Source organism: Gekko japonicus, unplaced genomic scaffold (genome assembly GCF_001447785.1).
Source record: "Gekko japonicus isolate JY-2015 unplaced genomic scaffold, Gekko_japonicus_V1.1 scaffold14, whole genome shotgun sequence".
Taxonomy (NCBI): Eukaryota; Metazoa; Chordata; class Lepidosauria; order Squamata; family Gekkonidae; genus Gekko; species Gekko japonicus.
In genome coordinates, this window is record NW_015176452.1 from 470,282 (window position 1) to 488,997 (window position 18,716).

The 18,716-nt window shown below is 44.1% G+C and overlaps 1 protein-coding gene across 1 annotated transcript in view; it reads left to right on the forward strand.

Annotated features, from left to right (window-relative positions):
* Positions 1 to 17,072, forward strand: part of EHHADH (enoyl-CoA, hydratase/3-hydroxyacyl CoA dehydrogenase) — a 33,780-nt gene extending 16,708 nt beyond the window's left edge. Inside the window, exons 5-7 of the mRNA XM_015426834.1 lie at positions 721 to 825; positions 9,636 to 9,977; positions 15,287 to 17,072. Of these exons, the coding sequence (XP_015282320.1) occupies positions 721 to 825; positions 9,636 to 9,977; positions 15,287 to 16,557 (1,718 nt within the window). The 3' untranslated portion in view covers positions 16,558 to 17,072. The remainder of the gene's footprint in view (positions 1 to 720; positions 826 to 9,635; positions 9,978 to 15,286) is intronic.
* Positions 17,073 to 18,716: the final 1,644 nt, after the last annotated feature.

Consider the following 18,716-nt stretch of genomic DNA (forward strand, 5'->3'; position numbering starts at 1 on the left):
AGCTGAACTAGTGCCTGAGAGGATAGATGCTCAGACTGAGGAGGCAGGGCAGCGCTGATAGGTTTATGCCAAGCTGATAGAGCCTGGGATGTCGCTTCATCCCTGTTGAGTTGGCATCTGCAAAACCCCCCTTTGGCTATCAAAAGTGGTGGTGCTGCAGGACAGCAACAAGTCGGGCAGGCCAGTAGCTCTGTCCTTCAGGAAGCTACAGTATAAGCTGCAGAACGCAAGTGGTGCCTGGGACTTGCTGGCCCTTGAGGCCTCACAGTATTCTGCCTTACGGTATTCTGCCCTATTAGGCCCACTGCGCTTGTGTTTGCGCTTTGCCTGTCTCTTCAGCCTGGTGCTCCAGCTTGTGGTTGAGGCATGGTTTATTTGTTTGTTTATTTACATCATTTATAGTCCAGTTTTCTCACTGAGACTCAAGGCAGATTGCACAGAGTAAGTCAATACAATCCACAGGATGGAACATCCAATAACAGTGCAATAGGATATGGGTTGCAGAAATCTGGAACAGAGCTGAAGCAAGGCATAAGCTGGGAGGGCCAAGTATAAATCTGATAATAAATTTAAAAAAAAACATGACATGTTAAACGATGCAGAAATCAGTGTCCTCTACTAGTGAGAAATAAATTCCACAGAGCGTTCCTTGAGCCAGTTGATTATCAGATGGGATATGAGCGAACGGTGAACTCAAAAGGTCTTACTGCTTTGTGACAGGAAAGCACATATGGGCTGCTGAAGCACTGAAACTGGGAATCATCGATGAAATCGTAAAAGGCAATACAATTGAAGCAGCAATACGTTTAGCAGAAAGAGTGTCTGGTAAGAATTCTTGACTGTCTTAGAGCAGCAGTGAGGAGCATAAGGCAGGAATTGAAGTTGCTCCGCAGTTATGGGGGGGAAAGAGATGTGGCCTTCTCAAAGTCCTGTCCTGTAATTTCCTAAAAACTGTAGGTAAGGAGTCTGTAACAAAAAGTAGGAGAGGCCCTGACCTGGATAGCCCAGGCAAGCCCGATCTCGTCAGATCTCAGAAGCAAAGCAGGGCTGACCCTGGCAAGTATTTAGATGGGAGACCTCCAAAGAATACCAGAGGCAGGCTATCTAGCCACTTGTCTGAATGTCCTTGGTGCCCAGTAAGAGTCACCAGAGGTCGCCATGACTTCCAGGCATGCACGCATACACACAAAAAAAAAAAAGGTAGGAGAAGGGGGCTTAGCTCCCTTTAATCTGAGCACTGAGATGCAGGTTGCGGTGCTCATCTCCGTTTCCAAGCCAAAGAGCCAGCGTTGTCCGAAGACATTTCTGTGGTCATGTGGCCGGCATGACTAAACGCCAAGGCGCACGGAACACTGTTACCTTCCCACCGAAGCGGTACTTATTTATCTACTTGCAATTTCTTGCTTTCGAACTGCTAGGTTGGCAGGAGCTGGAACCAGAGACGGGAGCTCACTCCGTCATGCAGCACTTGGGTCTTGAACTGCTGAACTACCGACCTGCCAGCCTGCAGTTTAGTGTCTTAACCACGTGAGCCACCGCAGCTCCACAGCTCCGCAGCCCACCTTACTGTAACCCAAAAGATGAAAAAATGCCAGAGAAAAAAAACTAACAGCAATAAATATTTAAGTGAGATACCAAGTTAGAATAATCTGTTTTTACAAAATACAATCAAGGACATGATGAACAGGTTTGTTAAAAGATTGATGACTGTATTACTGAGTTGCAACATCTCTGTACAGGGTATTCAAAGTATTTTGTTGCCCCATGCACATATACCAAATTGCGTCACCTCCTTCCACGTTATCACCAGCTGAGAACAAGCTGATCTCAGCAGGACTGAGATTTAAGTCAGATTTTTTCAAAGTGGCATGGGTCTGGGAGGCAGCTAAGGGCTCAGGCTATATACATTGCTGCTTTGTTATCTCTGCTGGTGGGAAACAGGTTGAGGCCAACAATGTTGCTAGTGCCCTTGGGTTTTGGCTTGGATCCAGCCAGCAGTAGTGTGATCCAAGGAGGCAACAGCAGGCATAGGGAGGGTATTCTTCTGCACCACATCTAGTTGGGAGCACCCAGAGCCCCAGAAGAATGTCAGTGGCCTCATCATTATACTGCCCAAAGCCACAACTTGGGTGGAAAACCAGCCCTGTCTCCTTAAGAGAAGTCCTGGTTGACTTCTGGTTGATGGCGGCAGGCTCACGGACTCACCTCCCAGACCTCTCGGGGGTGTCTCCGTGCTCTGGCGGAGGGAGGGGGTGAGCAGGCTCGTTAACCCCCCCAGGGGCCCGGCGGTCCCTGGCCAAGGAGCTTTGAGGGGGTAGCCTCTTCGATGGCTGAATGCCAGAGAATTGAGGCTCCCCCTTGCTCCAGTGGTTCGTCCAGCCGAGAGACCAAATGGTACAAGTGAAGCTAACCGGGTCAAGCGTAGGAGATCGGGCGTCAGAAATTATGAATGTAGCGTTGTCAGAAGACCAACTATGAACGTGAGTCAACTGAGATAAGATTTTTAAAAGAAAAGACGCTCCCTACCCGACATGGCGGAACGGCAGAAGCGAGCGGGGGAGGGACGCCTCCCATGCATAAATCACTGAGCGAAAGGGAGGGGGGAGCGAAAGAATAAACGTGTGATTGCCCAATCGAGCTATACAGTTAAGCGCATCATCAGAGACTTTAAAAAGTTTTCGTGAAAGTAAACAAACAGGGAAAAGATGGCGGGGAAGAGGGACAGAGACAAAGAGAAACTTTTAAAAACGAAACCAGAGTCCCCAAGGCGATTGCTGAGGTCATGCACCCTCTACTGGAACAGCTCAGTGTCTTTAAAGAGCAGTTGTCGGTGGTAACAGCGAATATAACAGCGCAGCAAAAGCAGCTTGCAGTTGTAACAACAAGCATCACTGCTCAACAAACGCAAATAACGGACTTGATCCAAGTAATGAAGCAGGATGTGGAGAAAGTAAAGGAAATGGCTGAGACAATGCAGAAAGTGAGGAAGAAAGTGCAAAAATTGGAAGAGAAAACTGTTTCTTTGGATATCAGATGCTGCAAGTGCAAATGGATAAGGCCAACATGGTCCTGCACTTCCAAGGGGTGCCAGAGAATAGAGGAGAGAATCTTAAAGAACTGACGAGTGAGCTACTCGCCCCAGCAACAGATATAAAGGCAGAATTGTTACTCAACGACATGGATGTGGCCTACAGGTCATATTCAGGATATATAAAGAAAAATAATCTGCCTGGGGAAATTGTAGTAAGATTCTCGAAGAGGCACATCAGGGATGCTATCCTGAAAGCAGTGGCTGTGACACCCCTGAAGGTGGGGGAGAATGCGGTCAGAACGCTAAAGGATATTCCATTTGAAGTAAGGCAACGGAGAAAGAAATACAAAGAACTTGTGCTCTTCCTCCAAACAAATTCAATTGGATACAAATGGCTATTTCCAGAAGGAGTAGCATTTAAGATCAAAGAAGGTTAAGATTGACTCTGTTCTTAAAGCTCAAGAATTTCTAAAGAAGCAGCTGGGAAGGTCAGAGGAAGAGAAAAAAGAAGACGACAGCAGGTCCAGCGGCGAGCTGGAAACTGGTTCATCTGGCGAGGACTTTTTGTCTGAGCAGGGGGCAGCAGCCCCGAAAAGTCCCTACAAACTGTGGAAAGAGAGAAGAAGTAAAGGCTGAAGGACTCTGAATTGTGCCTTTGAGAACTTTGGTTCCAGGGGATGATGGGGGGCACTGTTATTGGGCAATTAAATGTAAATGGGGAGGGTTAAAAGTTCTAAAAGATTGACACAGTTCATAAGAAGTACAAAGATGATAAGTTTGGATGCTAAAAAAAAAACTCTTGGGTTTTTAGTCAGTAGTGGGTTCTTTACTTTCTCCCTTATATGTAGTTTTTCCCTCCCCCTTTTCTGTTGTAGTTTTTTGTAGTGTAAAAAAAATCAATAAAAAAACCCCTTCGGGGGCTCAAAAAGAAAAAAAGAGAAGTCCTGGTTAATATATTACACATCCAAATAAGAGATAATTCTGAGAGTTTATATGACACAATGAAGATCAAACTCAATAACAGCTTTTGGGTAGCTGATCATTGGACCCATTTCTGCAGAATCTTCATCAAGAGCCAGCTTGTTGGTATATAACAGGGGTGGCCAAACATGCGGCTCTTTCACACGTATTGTGCAGCTCCCTGCAGGGTGGCTGGGGAAGCGAAGTGGAGGCATGCCTCCCTGATTGGTCTTCCCTTCCCCAGCTACTGTTCCCCTCCCTAGGTAGGCTTGAGGTGGGGGGCAGCAGAGAAAGAAAGCAACTTTAAATTTGATCTCAAAGCAGCCCCCCCTGCTGGCCAGCTTGGAGAAGGCATTTGTCTCTTTAAATCCCTTCTCCAAGCCAAGCCAGCAGGTGTGAGGGCATGGGGGGCTTGGAGGACATATTTAAAGTTAAAGTTTTCATCCCGCATCCCCCATCTATTTGCTTTCTTTCCACTTTCTTTCTTTCCACCTTTCTTTCTTTCTATCTTTCTCCCCTCCCCATCTAAACTTAAATGTGTTCTCCAAGACCCACCACACCGGCAGACTGGCTTGGCTCAGAGAAGGCATTTGTCTCTTTAATTTAATATGCAAATTTGCATATATTTCAGTTAAAACATGTGTGTTCATGTCTTGTGGCTCTCAAACATATAACGTTTATTCTATGTGGCTCTTATGTTAAGCAAGTTTGGCCACCCCTGGTATATAACAGTTGCAGTAGTAATCCTACAGCTTCTGACTGTGGGTAATGCTGTTAAGTTCTTCAGGCAGTGAAATCTAACATATGTAGTGTAAAAAACTCTTGTAGGCAAAGGGCCAGAACATCAACCCTTCACCAGAAGCAATCTTCACAGTTCAAAAGAATCCATAATTCTTAGCAGGAAAGTTTTTCACAAAGTTTGGAACACGGCATCTGAAATGCCACAGCTAAGTCTGGTTACCCAAGAAACACGATTCTTTATTATTAAAAAAAATTTTCCCTGTATATAAGGATTTGATGTAGTGGAATGAAGGCCCTCTCTTTGCTCATCTTAATACAACCTTACTCTTTGTGTTTATCATAGAGACGGGATTCACTGCGTCATCTAGGTTCAGGCTCCTGCCCTGAGTGAGGATGCCTTCTGTGTGTCAAGCCCATACCACTCTTGAACCACTAAGACAAATGCAGCCCACTATGTAAGACATGGTAGCCCACTAGGAGCTTCATAATCCTCCTCTTTTTGTTACTTTCTTGATTCTGTCAAGCACTTGGCAGGCAGGCCCATAGGACATGACTTGTGGCTGATATTTAGCTTGATATGCCACACATTGTACAAGTCTGATATAATGCATCCCTAACAGATGCTTGCTTAAGCTTTCTTTTGAAATCCTCCGAGGAAGGAGATTGCATAACCTTCTCAGAACACCTGTTATGCTGCTGAGCTGGTCCTGTAGTTATGAATTTCTTCTTATTGTTTAACATAAATCAACTGCCCTCCTTTGCCACTTGCAGTGAAAAGTATTTTCTACACATTTGTTTGCTCACTTCTCTGCTGACAATTACACATTTATCGTGCAGTGACTTGGAAGTAAAAAGAGCTAGCTAGATCCCATAGGAGCTCCTCAGGCCTCGCTGAACTGCTGAGCACTATTTTATTTGGTTCAATAACCTCAGAAAAATTTATATATTCAGCGTCACTGCCAACACATTGCTAAACTTGATACCCAAGGAGTATTATTGCCGGTTGTGACACAAACACAAGTGGCAAAAAAGTCATGCTCACACTGAACTGAGTGGTCCAGTCACACTGGCAGTTTAAAGTGAGTAATTACAAAACATAATACCTATAGCTAATTAAAGATTTTCTTCAAGTACCTATTAAAAAAAGGTTGAACTGCATTGTCCTACACTTTGTAAAATCATACATAAAACAACCCATTCTTCACTAAATCCAGTATTGATTCTTCAAAAACTATAATTGGGGGCATGCATTTTCTAGGCCAAGAAGGTCCAGCCAGTGTTCCCTCTAAGCTGAGTTAGTGTGAGCTAGCTCGCAGTTTTTTAGCCTCCAGCTCATACATTTTTGTCTTAGCTCAGGAAGGATGGCTCCAGAACAAAGTAATTTATGCAGTAGCCAAGTCGCTTGCTCACAACTTTAATGCCAGTAGCTCACAAAGTAGAATTTTTGCACACAAGACTCCACAGCTTAGAGGGAACACAAGATGGCTCCAGGTTGACCCACCGTTTTTCCTCTAGGTTTAACAGATCACTCAAGCCATGACCAGCTCACACATTTATGTACCTTATGAGTAAGAAACTGGATGTGTAATATTTCTACATCAATTTTGTTTTGCTGATTGTCCACCTGATGGCACCAAACCCTGAAAAATAACATTGTATTCAGCTCCAGAATAGGGAAGGAAATGCTAGCTGGCTATTTTCATGGAGGGCTGTGCCATTATACCACAAAATGTGGGTGCTGTCTGTCTTTGTATCAATAGCTGTTGGGTTTTTTTAATGTAACACACACTCAAGTCTAATTGCACCTTGTTTCTGTAACAGTTCTTCACTGAGGATAATCTGCAACTGCAGTGTGGTTTAGTGATTAAGATTTTGGGTTTGGAGAGGGGAAGCAGAGGCTTATTGAACAGGCCAGAAACTCACTGGGCATCATTCTAAAACTGAAACATGCTCACTTGCTCTTATTGTGGGGGGGGGGGGATATGAATTTAACAAAAAGGTACTTAGGTGTCAATGTCTGTCTACATAGCCAGGAGTGTTTTACTGCCCAGACATACCATTAACCAGTGGGTCTGAGAGAAGGATCCAAAAGAGCAGATCTGCCTGTCAATCACATTTCTGTAACATACCTACAAATGTCCTTAACTCCTATGAGGTCTGCAAATCATTCCCTTGAGAGTGTCCTATAAAAGCACCAATAATGTTTGTTCATTATTTAATTTATCTACTTCATTTATACCCCATCTTTCTGCCCAATTGGGACCTAAAGCTGCTTATATCATTCTTCTCACCTCCATTTTACGTTCTCAACACCTGTGTGATGTGGGTTAGATTGAGTGTGTGTGACTGGCCAAGGTCACCATGGAAAAGTGGGGATTCCAAGCTGGGTCTTCCAGATCTTGATCCAATACCCTAACCACTGAATAACACTGGCTTTCTAGTTGATCATTTTAATCCCCGGAGGGATATTTTTTTATTTTGCAAATACTACAAAAACTACAAAGAAATATTAGGGAAGGGACTATAACTAAGGATAAAGGAAAGCAAACCACACTAAACTAAAACCCCAAGTGGAGGAGATCTTTTCACTGTTAGTAAAAATGTTAGTACAATTAGTTTTAGTATCACAATATACTTGTAGAGTTCTTACTTATAACAATTCGCTATTTATATGTTATTTTGTTAGTTGTTATGAGAGAAGTCTCTGATCATCTTCTTATTCTTCGCTTCAAAAGGCCATTTTCCAAGTCCTCCTGCCTTTACTTCGGCTTTCTGTCTCTAAAATCGTATACCACTCTGGCTGGTCCTGCACCCTTTTCTGCTGTAGAATCCTCTTCTGTTCCCGAGGTAGCAGAGTCACTAGACTTCGTTTCTTCCTCTTTGGATTCTTTGTCTTTCCCCAGCTGACGTCTCAAAAATTCTTTGGCTTTAAAAGTGGAGTCTATCTTCTCTCTTTTATCGTTGATCTTAAAGATGACACCCTCCGGAACCGCCCACCTGTACTCTTCAAGTCTTGCCGATCCATTTCAGGAACCCCCTGAAACCTGAGAATCATGTTAGCTTTTTCCATCTGTAGCTGCAAAACTCAATTCTCGTGGCAATTCTGCTTCGTTTCCACATCTCCCAGTCTTTTCTTCAACTTCTTGCTTGTGGTGTCTATCGTTTTAATTTTCTCGTTTGCCTGCTCCACTTTTTTCTCTGTTTCATTCAGCTGAAGCTGCTGTGCTGCAAAGTTTTTATTCATCACGGTCAATTGCTAGTTAATACCATCAAGTTGCTGCATCACTGGCCTGAGCATATCCGCCAGGAGTTGGAGGACATCTGCTCCCTCTTCCAGTCTCGGACTCTGACTGCCCGGCTTTGTTTTAAACTTTCTCTGCTGGGCCGCCATCTTTCCTGTTTTGTTTACAGTTTCTGCCGCTTCCACACAACTTCTGCCGCTTCCACACAACTTGGAAAACTTGCCAAACGACTTCGCGATTCAGATAAGTCTCTCAAAACACTTTTGGTTTACTTCCTCCCCTCTCCCCCTTCATGTCCGTTAGCTGCTCATTCGCACTCTTTGTAATCACTGTTTTCAACCGCCGGGGGGGAGGGGGATCGCTTTTCAAACTACTCCATTTTATTCAGAACTCACGTTCATTGTCGGTCAGTTTCTTTGACCACACTCAGTTTTATGCCATTCCACTCAATCTCCGGCACTTGTCCCAGTCAGTCCAGTTTATGCCCAAAGGCCACTTGGCGACTGGACCGTCGGGGTGAGAGCGTCCACCATCGCTGTTCCATAGACCGGAAGTCCATTTGCATGAAACTTCTCTGGAGATCAGATGTACTCATGCAAGACATTTGACTGCCAGAGTCCTCATGGTGGAGATGATCCCCTGCCCCTCTGTGTAGAAGATGGAGACTGCAGAAGGCAAAGCATGAGTTACAGTAGTCATATAATCAAAGCAGATAGTAGACCTTCATGTAATTTAACACAGAAGCTCCAAACTAAAAGGAAGAAAAACACCTAAGTGAAGTCAATACCATAGCAACCAGAGTCTCTCTGTATGAAAGGGACCAAGTAGGTGATACCTGGCAACTCCCACACCAAACATATGCGTTCTCACTTTCTGCAGCTTCTTTCCTGCTTCTAGAGGCATCCTTGCCCCGTAGATTATCCTGCCCTTACCATGAATTCATACAGCAGTGGGTTTAGGTTACTAATTAGGTTGCTCGATGCATATTGTTCAGGTTCTAGGCCATAATGTCAGCATGGTGGCTAACAGCTAGCTAACAGCTAGTGAACTGTGGTGATCTGGAGAGGGGGGGGGGTCCCCTGGTTCAGATCTTTACTATAAACTCACTAAGTGACCTTAGGAAAACCAATTACTTTCAGCCTCTGAGCCCCCAGCCCCAGTGCAATATGGAGATGATAATACTGAGTTGTTCAAAGGATTACGGCAGTATAATGATTGTGAAGGCCTATATAGTTTGTTAGTACCGGTACTACAATGTGGAATATTGTGTGTGTTGTTATATATTGTACAATATTTTATATAAAGCCTACTGCTTTTATTTTGCAAGTGATTGGAATTCTCAGACCTAGAGTTCTCTGCTATCCCCAACCCTTTCAACGCAGCAAAAAATGCAAAGCATGAAAGATGCTTCAGGGCATACTATTCTAAAGAAGCCTGAACAACAACAACAAAATGACACAACATAGATGCAGCTCTTTCTAGTACCTGGGAGTGCATTCCATTGTATTTGGTGAAATGTAATTGTAAGCAAGCATGAACAGGATTAAGAAAGAAAGAAATCTTTGAGCCCTAGTTTTTCCCCTTGCATTAAAGGACAATAAATTGACTTTCAGCTTGTCATGAGAAGACATAAACTGATTTGATTTTTCTTTCCCGAATAGATCAGCCAGTGGAAACTCGTAGGCTCTGCTCAAAGCAAATTCCCAAACTACCCAATATGGAAGCCATCATTGAAGAGGCACTGGTGAAAGTGAAGAAGCAGGCCCGTGGGTGTCTTGCACCAGAAATGTGCTTCCAAGCTGTACAAGCCTCCTTGTGTTTGCCCTTTGAGGAGGGAATTCGCAAAGAGAGAGAACTCTTTCTCTTCCTGCTGTCTTCAGGCCAGGCTAAGGCATTGCAGTATGCCTTCTTTGCACAAAGAGCCATGGAGAAGTGGACATTGCCCAGTGGAGCATCCTGGAAAACTGCTGCCCCTCAGCCAATCCAGAGGGCAGCTGTGATAGGTGAGTCCCAAGAGTTGTTCAAGCAGTTTTTGTGGCAGCAAAAATAAGGCCAAGAAAGCAATCTCACTCTCAGTAGATAAGTGAGATTGGCTTCCTACCCAGGGACCACTTAGCTGCTCTAAAGTTCCTGTTTCTCTCCCTGTTCAGTCTCAGGCATCCTTTGATCTGGATGAAGGGAAGCCAACTTTAAGTTCTTTTGGAGTCACTCATCCTCTTATTCATCACCTCCCTCAGGGATGTTTCCCTCTTTCCTCCTCCTTCCTTTTGAATTCTACCCTCCTCAACAGCCTGAGCTGAGACAACCTCTTCCTCCTCAGCATGCTTCAGGGGCTCTTCTTAAATCTTCCCTGCCCAAGTTAGGCTACATTCTCCCATCAGCCAGTCCCAGCATTCCCCTGGAACTGGGGTGCCTTTCCTATCTATGGGGTAGGCAGTGGCCCAGATGGGCTGAACCCATCCCCCTTATCTCATCATCTGGGACTCCCACCTAACTGTACCTTGGTGTCCTGCTGACTGTGCCCCCCAGAGTTCCTGAGTCAAAGTATGTGCCTGCTTGGGTCAGCCTGTCCCTGTTGGCTTAGTAGAGCTGAGGCCAGTGCTAGTCCTGCTTCATTAGAGGCAAACTAGCCTCGCAGAGGTGGTGGCGGCGGCTTTGGCAGTGATGCAGCTGCCTGTGCCTGAGACACTTGGGCGACCCAAGTCTGAGGCAGTCACCATGGCAGCTATCCATCCACCCACCCCTCAGGCATCAGGCCTTGCTGCAGTGGCTTCAACAGCACTGCTTCTCCCAACTCCCCAGTTGCTAGAGCTGGCCACAGTAGCCTCTGCTCCTCTGGGCCCATCTGACTTGGAAGCCAACCTGGACCCTGGCAAGCCCACCAGCCTCCTTAGTAAGTCTGGGAGGGCTAAGCCAGATACTAACTTAACGTCTCTGTATCTAATTCTCAACATGGCAAAATCTGTGGATACTTAAGAACAGACGAGACGGATCTTTCTACAAATAATAATGTTGGGAAGGAGAGAAGGAACCAGAGAAAAATGAGGGTATGGAGGGTGTTCAGAGGAGGGGCTGAGCCTGGCACTGGTAGCTAATGTGCTTCGCAGCTTGAAGAGAGGCTGCTACAGGGAGGGAGGGAGGGAAGGAAAGCTGAAGACAGGAGGGCAGATTAAGGTAGGTTCTCTGGCGGATGGGAAGGAAAGAAGGAAGGAAGCAGGAAAAAGGAAGAGGCTATGGGGGCTTTCATGAATGGAAAGAGGAAATAAGGGGGGAGGGGAAAATGAGATGTCTCCTATTTGTTATTGATAATTGACATGTTGAGTAATAATCCATAATGCTTCTGCAGACCAAAGCACTGCTAGTTGCCAGTGTTTTATTAGGAAATGGCACATATGAGGTCTCACAATGATAAATACAAACACAAGCATCCCACACAACTGTTGTTGTGCACTGGCATAAGTTCTTTTTTTTTTAATATATTTTTATTAATTTTTTCCCCTACTGGCATAAGTTCTGTTGTTCACTCCTGTGCCTATGGTGCCGCACCCTGTGGAGGTGGAGTGATGACCCTACATCTGGCTTGTCGATTCAGAAGTCTTGTGTAACTATACTTGGCATGAGCTGTGGTTTGGTATGATGTCTGAACTGACTTCCTTCCACATCTATGATGAACCTTTAAAACAAGCAGAACAAGGTTTTGTATTGGCTAGGCAAATGAAAAGCTTTTACTCTGCTAAATTGAATTCTTACATTCATATGTGATTATTTTTGAAAGCAGCAATATATACAGAACGGGATTTTATCTAGAAGAATATGTTAAACAGACATTCCCTTCTCTACACAGACATTAAAAGTACAGAAACAGGGCTTGTTCTCCTTTGCCTCTGGCCACTCTAAGGAGAAGCTCAGCTGGAGGCTGCCAGATTTAAAATTGTATCCACTTTTAATTTATAAACATACCTAATCATTCAGGGATGTAATAATGCCAAAAATGTTTTCTTTTATAGTTGCCTTTTAAGAAGCTTTCATCTCACAGTGTTCTACTCTTCCCATTTTGCAATTTTCTATTCTCCCTCCCTTCCTTTTCTGGAAGATAATGCCTTCATTAATTTTGTATAAAGGCAGTTGAAATAAAACTCTTTGATGCACTGCACATATTTCTCAACAGCCCCTTGCTGTTCTGCATATTGATTGGTGTACTCAGTGGGAGACAATTCTCTAAGTAGCCCAGCCCTCAGCAATACCCCCTTTGATTTTAAGAGAGTGCCAGCTATCTATTCCCTCTACTTCACACACACACACACCCCAGACACAATACTGGTTATTAGATACAGGATGTGGTTTGCTGCAGCCTGTGCAATCTGAGCCCTCTGCAAACTCATCTCTGCACAAAGCAGCCTTGAGGAATATGTCTCCAAATGACCCCTTCCTCTTTCCAATCTTAATTATAGTTCTCTGCATGATTCATACCCCTTTAGCACATAAATCCTGGGGTAGCAAGTTAAATCTGCCAAGAAGCTTGAACCCTGAAGTTGCTATGAACTCATTCATTGGAGAAATGACAGTCATATAAAGCAGCATGGAGCCTGAGGCTTAGCACATGTGGGACATCTCTTGTTTTTGAGCATGCAGACCAAATGTGTGTCTGCCTGATCTGCATTACCACATGGGCTTTGGCGTGAAGGGCCCATTTTTTAACTTTGTGGGAAAGAATGAGTGACAGGTGTGCTACAAGAACAGTGATGCATATGTAAAATTATGGTTTGTAATGGAAATACAGGTCAAGCCAGAAATATTAACTCTGAATTATCATTGGAATGGAACTGAGCAGGACTAGTTTACCCAGAGGAGGACCTTACTCCAAATTAATACTAATCCTAAAGAGATCGTGTTGTGGAAGGACTAGCATCTACCAACATCTGTTCCACATGTTGGAACCTTATTTGCATATTCTTCAGAAACTGCAACAAACCTTCAAATAAACAGCACTTTTAATTGCACATATATAATCAAGAGTATATTTTAGAATATTTTAAGCCTACTGAATTCTGTATAAGAAATCTTCTACAATTATACATGGGTTCCTTAGTTGCTTCAAGCTAACTGAATCAGAAATGCCTTTAAGGCATTGCTAGAATGAATTTTGCACGATTGATTGCTGCTTGAGTATTGCTGGCACTCAGCTAGCTAATGAAATGATTCAGTCCATCTTTCAGTTCTTTGTATAGAATGCAAAAGAACAGTTTTCTTTGTAAGGACAGTGATATCTAAATGCAGCCTGAAGTGTACTGACTAATAACAAATGTAAAAGTCGTATGAATATGACTCACTGACATTGCCACAATGTCTAGTGCTCAGTTTGAACCTGGGATTACTGGTGTTAGCCTTGAGAATTTTTTAAGAGCCAGGTTGGGCCCTGTGACTTGAACCACCATACTGTGTGTGAATTGAGAATATTTTCTCATAAGATTTTCTAAGCACGTAAAACATCTTATCTTTTCCTACTGTGTCACCAGAGGTATTAAAAATGAGTGAATATGAGACAGATAAAAATAGATACATCTATTTTTTCTTTCAAATTTAGATGGACTACAGATTGCATCCCAATATCCAAAAGAAGCATATAGCTGAATCTGTGGTGTGTTGCCTGAGTTTGGGAACTAAGCTCTATAGATTCAGTTTTTAAATATGCTTTCTGTCTGAATGGCAAAGCAAGTGTATTTTTCTCCTTTTTATTTGTAATGCTTGCACTCTGTCACAAGGTGTCACTATAGCATTCTTGGCTTTAGAATTGTTTTCCTTGTACATGGAAACAGTACTATAGCAGCAAATAAAGAGATACCAGCTGAGAAAAAAGAATTACAAAGTAGCTTCTCCAACAATTATTGTCTATAGCTGCACAGAGAAGTATCTCCCTGCAGGTATAGCTGCAAGTTTTTCTGCTGCATCTCCTCTTATTTGTTGTTGTTCAGTCGCACAGTCGAGTCCTACTCTTCGCCTTATGGGGACTGTAGGCTGCCTGCTTTCACTGCCATGCAGGTCTCTCCTGGAACCAGGCCGCACCGGGCCCTGCTCCCAGTCCTGCACAGATCATGACAGACACTTATTCGGAACATCCATTATGGACCTTACTGTAGAACAAGAAGTAAAGTCGAGTGTCAGCCACATATTGATGGCACCTCGCAAAATATCCAGGACCATCTTAGTTCAGAAGGATACATTGGCTGATAGTATCAATTGCAGCCAATTAATAGAATTGCATGCTCCCTGTCTCTCAGTCATCAGAGTGACCAAGGCCATAGACCTTGGGGCAGGTGTAGGGCTGCCAAATCGGGCTGGGGGGTGGGGAATCCCCCGCTTCCGCTGCCCGAGTTCCGGCGCAGGGGAATTCCGGCCCGGGGGGAACCCTGCCCCCCAAGCTGCGTCACCGGAGGTGACGCAGCCACGTTGCCGACGTTTGGGGCGTGGCTGAGCTCGTCGGAGGGGAAAACCATATGGTTTTCCCCTCCGACGAGCTCAGCCACGCCCCCAACGTCAGCACGTCGCCTGTCACTTCCGGCGATGTGCTGCCGGCGCGCGCGCGCAAAGCGCGCACGCGCTCCGTCGAGCAACTCCCGGACTCAAAGGACGCTACCCCACTGAGAGGGGTAAGAAGAGTTGGCAACCCTAGGCAGGTGCCTTAAGCCCCTGAGGCAACTTTTCTTTGTCTAGTAAGAAAGGGCTGAATGGGCTCTTTGAGAGGGTGGAAGGTATCTAGAAGTGATCATGTCTACTGCCCAGGTGGTTGCTGAACAGAATCCCCTATAAAATGCACAGCTCCAGCCTCCTGTATGGATAATTATGTTGGTGCCATCTTAATGTTTACAGTAGTTGCTTACCTGACCCACTATAAGAAAACAGTTCAAATAAATAACATTTTCTGAGGTGACCAGCCTTCTTTTTCCATGGAAAAGCATTCATTTATTATTTTATTTATTTACAGAATTTATCCCCCGTCGTTTTCCCTTCTTCAGAGCAAGTAAGGTGGCTAACAGATTAAAAATACATTTTAAAAGCCATTAAAACAAAAACACATCATTAAAATCATTAAAACCCAGTGAAAATACAAAGACATAAAAGAAAATTTAAAACATAGAGCTGAAACTTGGGATCACTGAGGGAATGCCAGTCAAAACTAATAAAAATAAAGTTGCTTCATTAGCACAAACACCCATGTTGAAAGCTAAAAGACTGCAAGGAAACTTTTCTTTGTAAATCTTTAGCAAAATGTTTCTAATTATTTTCCTTTGCCTCTCTCTTTTTAAATCAAAAGGGTTGGGAACAATGGGCCGAGGCATCGTGGCCTCTCTGGTGAAGGCGAAGGTTCCAGTTGTGGCTTTGGAACAGGATAAGAATCACTTAGAGCTAGGAAGAAGAGCTATAACGGCCCTCTTAGACCGTGAAGGTTTGAGAATGCAACAGAACAGCCAAGCATTGGATGTCCATAAGCCGGGTCTGCTTCACTTCACACTGGATTTTAGTGCCCTGAAAGATGTAGATCTCGTTATTGAGGCTGTTTTTGAAGACATGGTGCTGAAGAAAGAGATCTTCCACAAGTTATCTATAGTCTGCAAACCTGAGGCCTTTTTGTGTACTAATACTTCTTGTCTAGATATTGATGAGATTGCTGCTGTCACTAGCCGTCCACACCAGGTCATTGGTACCCATTTTTTCTCACCAGCTCATGTAATGAAATTGTTGGAGGTAATCCATGGTCGGCATACATCCCCCACTGCCATTGCCACTGTTATGAGCTTAGGCAAAGCTATGGGGAAAATTGGGGTTGTAGTAGGGAATTGTTTTGGCTTTGTCGGGAACCGATTGTTGCTTCCTTATAATGAGCAAACATATTTCCTCATAGAAGAGGGCAGTACACCTGAAGAAGTAGACAAAGCTCTAGTGGGATTTGGTTTCAAAATGGGGCCCTTCCAAGTATCAGATCTCGCTGGGCTTGACGTTGGATGGAGAATAAGGAAAGGACAAGGCCTGACTGAAGCCAGCCTGCCTCTTGGCACACCTCCTCGCCAGCGAAATGGAAGACGATACAGCCCACTCCCTGACTTCTTATGCGAGAAAGGGAGATATGGACAGAAAACAGGCAAGGGATGGTATCAATACGATAAACCAGGTGGTAGGGTCCCCAGGTCAGATCCTTGGCTTCATAGTTTTCTTTCTGACTATAGGAATACCCATAATATTACAGTACGCACTGTTACACAGGACGAAATCTTGGAGCGCTGCCTGTATTCCCTTGTCAATGAGGGTTTCCGGATATTGTCTGATGGAATAGCTTCATGCCCAGAAGCCATTGATACCATCTATATCAATGGCTATGGCTGGCCCAGACATAGGGGTGGCCCTATGTTTTATGCCTCTGAGGTTGGTTTATCTACAGTTCTAGCGAAACTGCAGAAGTATGCAGAACGTAATCCTGATATACCCTCACTACAGCCCAGTCCTCTTCTGCAGAAGCTTGTAGCTCTGGGTAGTCCTCCTGTGAGTGAGTGGTCATCACTTGTGGGATCTCAGAACAGTAAACTGTAATCACGTTGCAATTTATGTTTTTAGATTAAATATTCTTAGAGCTATGGACCAATCCAAATTGAGCTATAACACACTGTAAAACTGCCTATATTTCCTGCTTTCAGTGCAACGTACAAAATGTGCCTTTCACTGTTCTATTTCTTGAAATATTCCCTGAGGGGTCTTGGTTGATAGTCCACTTTCTGTCTTATGTAGTTACTCAGGACCTTGTTAATCTTTTCATGGTCTTTGGCTAAAGGGCTCAGAGTTGGTGATAAAGTGGAAGGAAAGAAGTGGAGTTTGAAAACATAGTGATCACAGTACCCTGAGTTTCCTATACGTTCGTACATCTATTATTTCCTCTCATGTCCCTAATTTTGCAGCTTCTTCTTTAGCAGCCTGGTAACTAAGAAATTTCTGAGGGATTGTAATTGCCTCTTATTAGTCTACTAAATATGACAAATACATGGAAGATAAGCTGAAGAGCCAGCGCTGTCCAAAGACATTTCCGTGGTCATGTGGCCGGCATGACTAGATGCCAAGGCACACGGAATGCTGTTACCTTCCCACCAAAGTGATACCTATTTATCTACTTGCAATTTCTTGCTTTCGAACTGCTAGGTTGGCAGGAGCTCGGACCAGAGACGGGATATAGTGATGGCTAAATTGGATATCCATGTTTAGAGGCAGTAGATCTCTGAATGCCAGTTGCTGCTGAATGCCAGTTGCTGAAGGACAGCAGTAGGGGAAGGGTTTTGCCTCTGTGCCCTTTGTGATGGCCTTCTGGGGCATCAGGTTGACCACTGTAGGAAACAGACTGCTCTGCTAGATAGATCATTGGTCACATCCACCATGAGTCCTCTTATCTAAGATGTGTTGCATAGCTTCATACAAATCCTTAAATAATCTAGGACTTGCAAGTTAAGTGTTATGAATCACTATCTTATAAAGTTGGCTGGAGAAAATACAGAACTACTTTTTCATCTACCCCTAATTTCTCTAGGCTTGAACTTCATAGCTTTGGAATGTCGCTGGCTGTTACAAAAGTCTGAAAACAGCTGGCCAAACCACAAAGCTCAGAACTTCACCCTGATAGGAGATAAGAAACAGTTTCACACCATCACTTAAAAATAATAGATCTGATAAACTCAATTATGATCCTTGCTGGATCTAGGATGATGTGTGTCAGCTAATATTTGAAAAAATAGCCTGCTTTAAAATGCTGTGGAGTGAGTAAAACCTTCAGACTCCTGAGGAGATGGGCTGAGGGACAGATCACTGCTTCTGACAATCCAGTCTCTTCTATTTCACATACTGATTATGACAGGCAATGTAGCCAGTGACGTCTCAGACAACTCACTTCCTGCTCTCTCCCTTCTGTAAACATTAATGCCTCCCCTTTTCTAAACTTTACATATCTATATATCTAATACCGAAGTCGCCCCCTGGTGTGCGGATACTTAAATCCGCACATCGGGGGGACCTGGGCGGGAGGGAGAGTTTTGGGCACACGTGGGGCAGTCCCCACATCTGCACAAAAATCAGAAACCCTGAAAAAAAATTGGGGGGATGTTTAAATCCCCCCGAAACTGGCAGAGCGTCCCCTGGCAAGCTGATGTGCAACTCCTGGCATTTCCCTTCCTATGTATTACAGTGCTCAGAAACTGGTTGCACAAGATTTGTGCACGTGGAAACACAAGTGGGTGTATGATAGATGGGACTTGGTGCAAGTGGGTACTGTGGTGTTTTCCTTGCACTTTCACTTGCCCTCCCCCCCCAACGAGTATCGCGGGTCCACCCCTTGTCCCCTTTCTAAAACTCATATGTCTAAACTCATCAGACTGTGGCTTTTCCCTGCTTCTTATGCAGCTGTGAATAAAATACAGGATCATTGTCTTTGAGAAGCATACTATTAATGCATGCTGAACAGCAAGCATCTTGGGGATTCCCACACCACTGGTACTGCCGATGAAGAGGGTCTTCAGAAAACAAGAACTATTTTAACCTGTGTGGCCTTTGATATGGGAATTTAGTGATGCTTCTCCCACCCTCAGGTAACAGGGAAGCCATCAGATTATCTAAACTTTTCAGTAATTGCTTCTGAAGACCAAAAATAAAAATCACTGAGATCTAACATTTTTTCTAAATAAAAACACTTCAGTTATCCACATGCTTTGTCC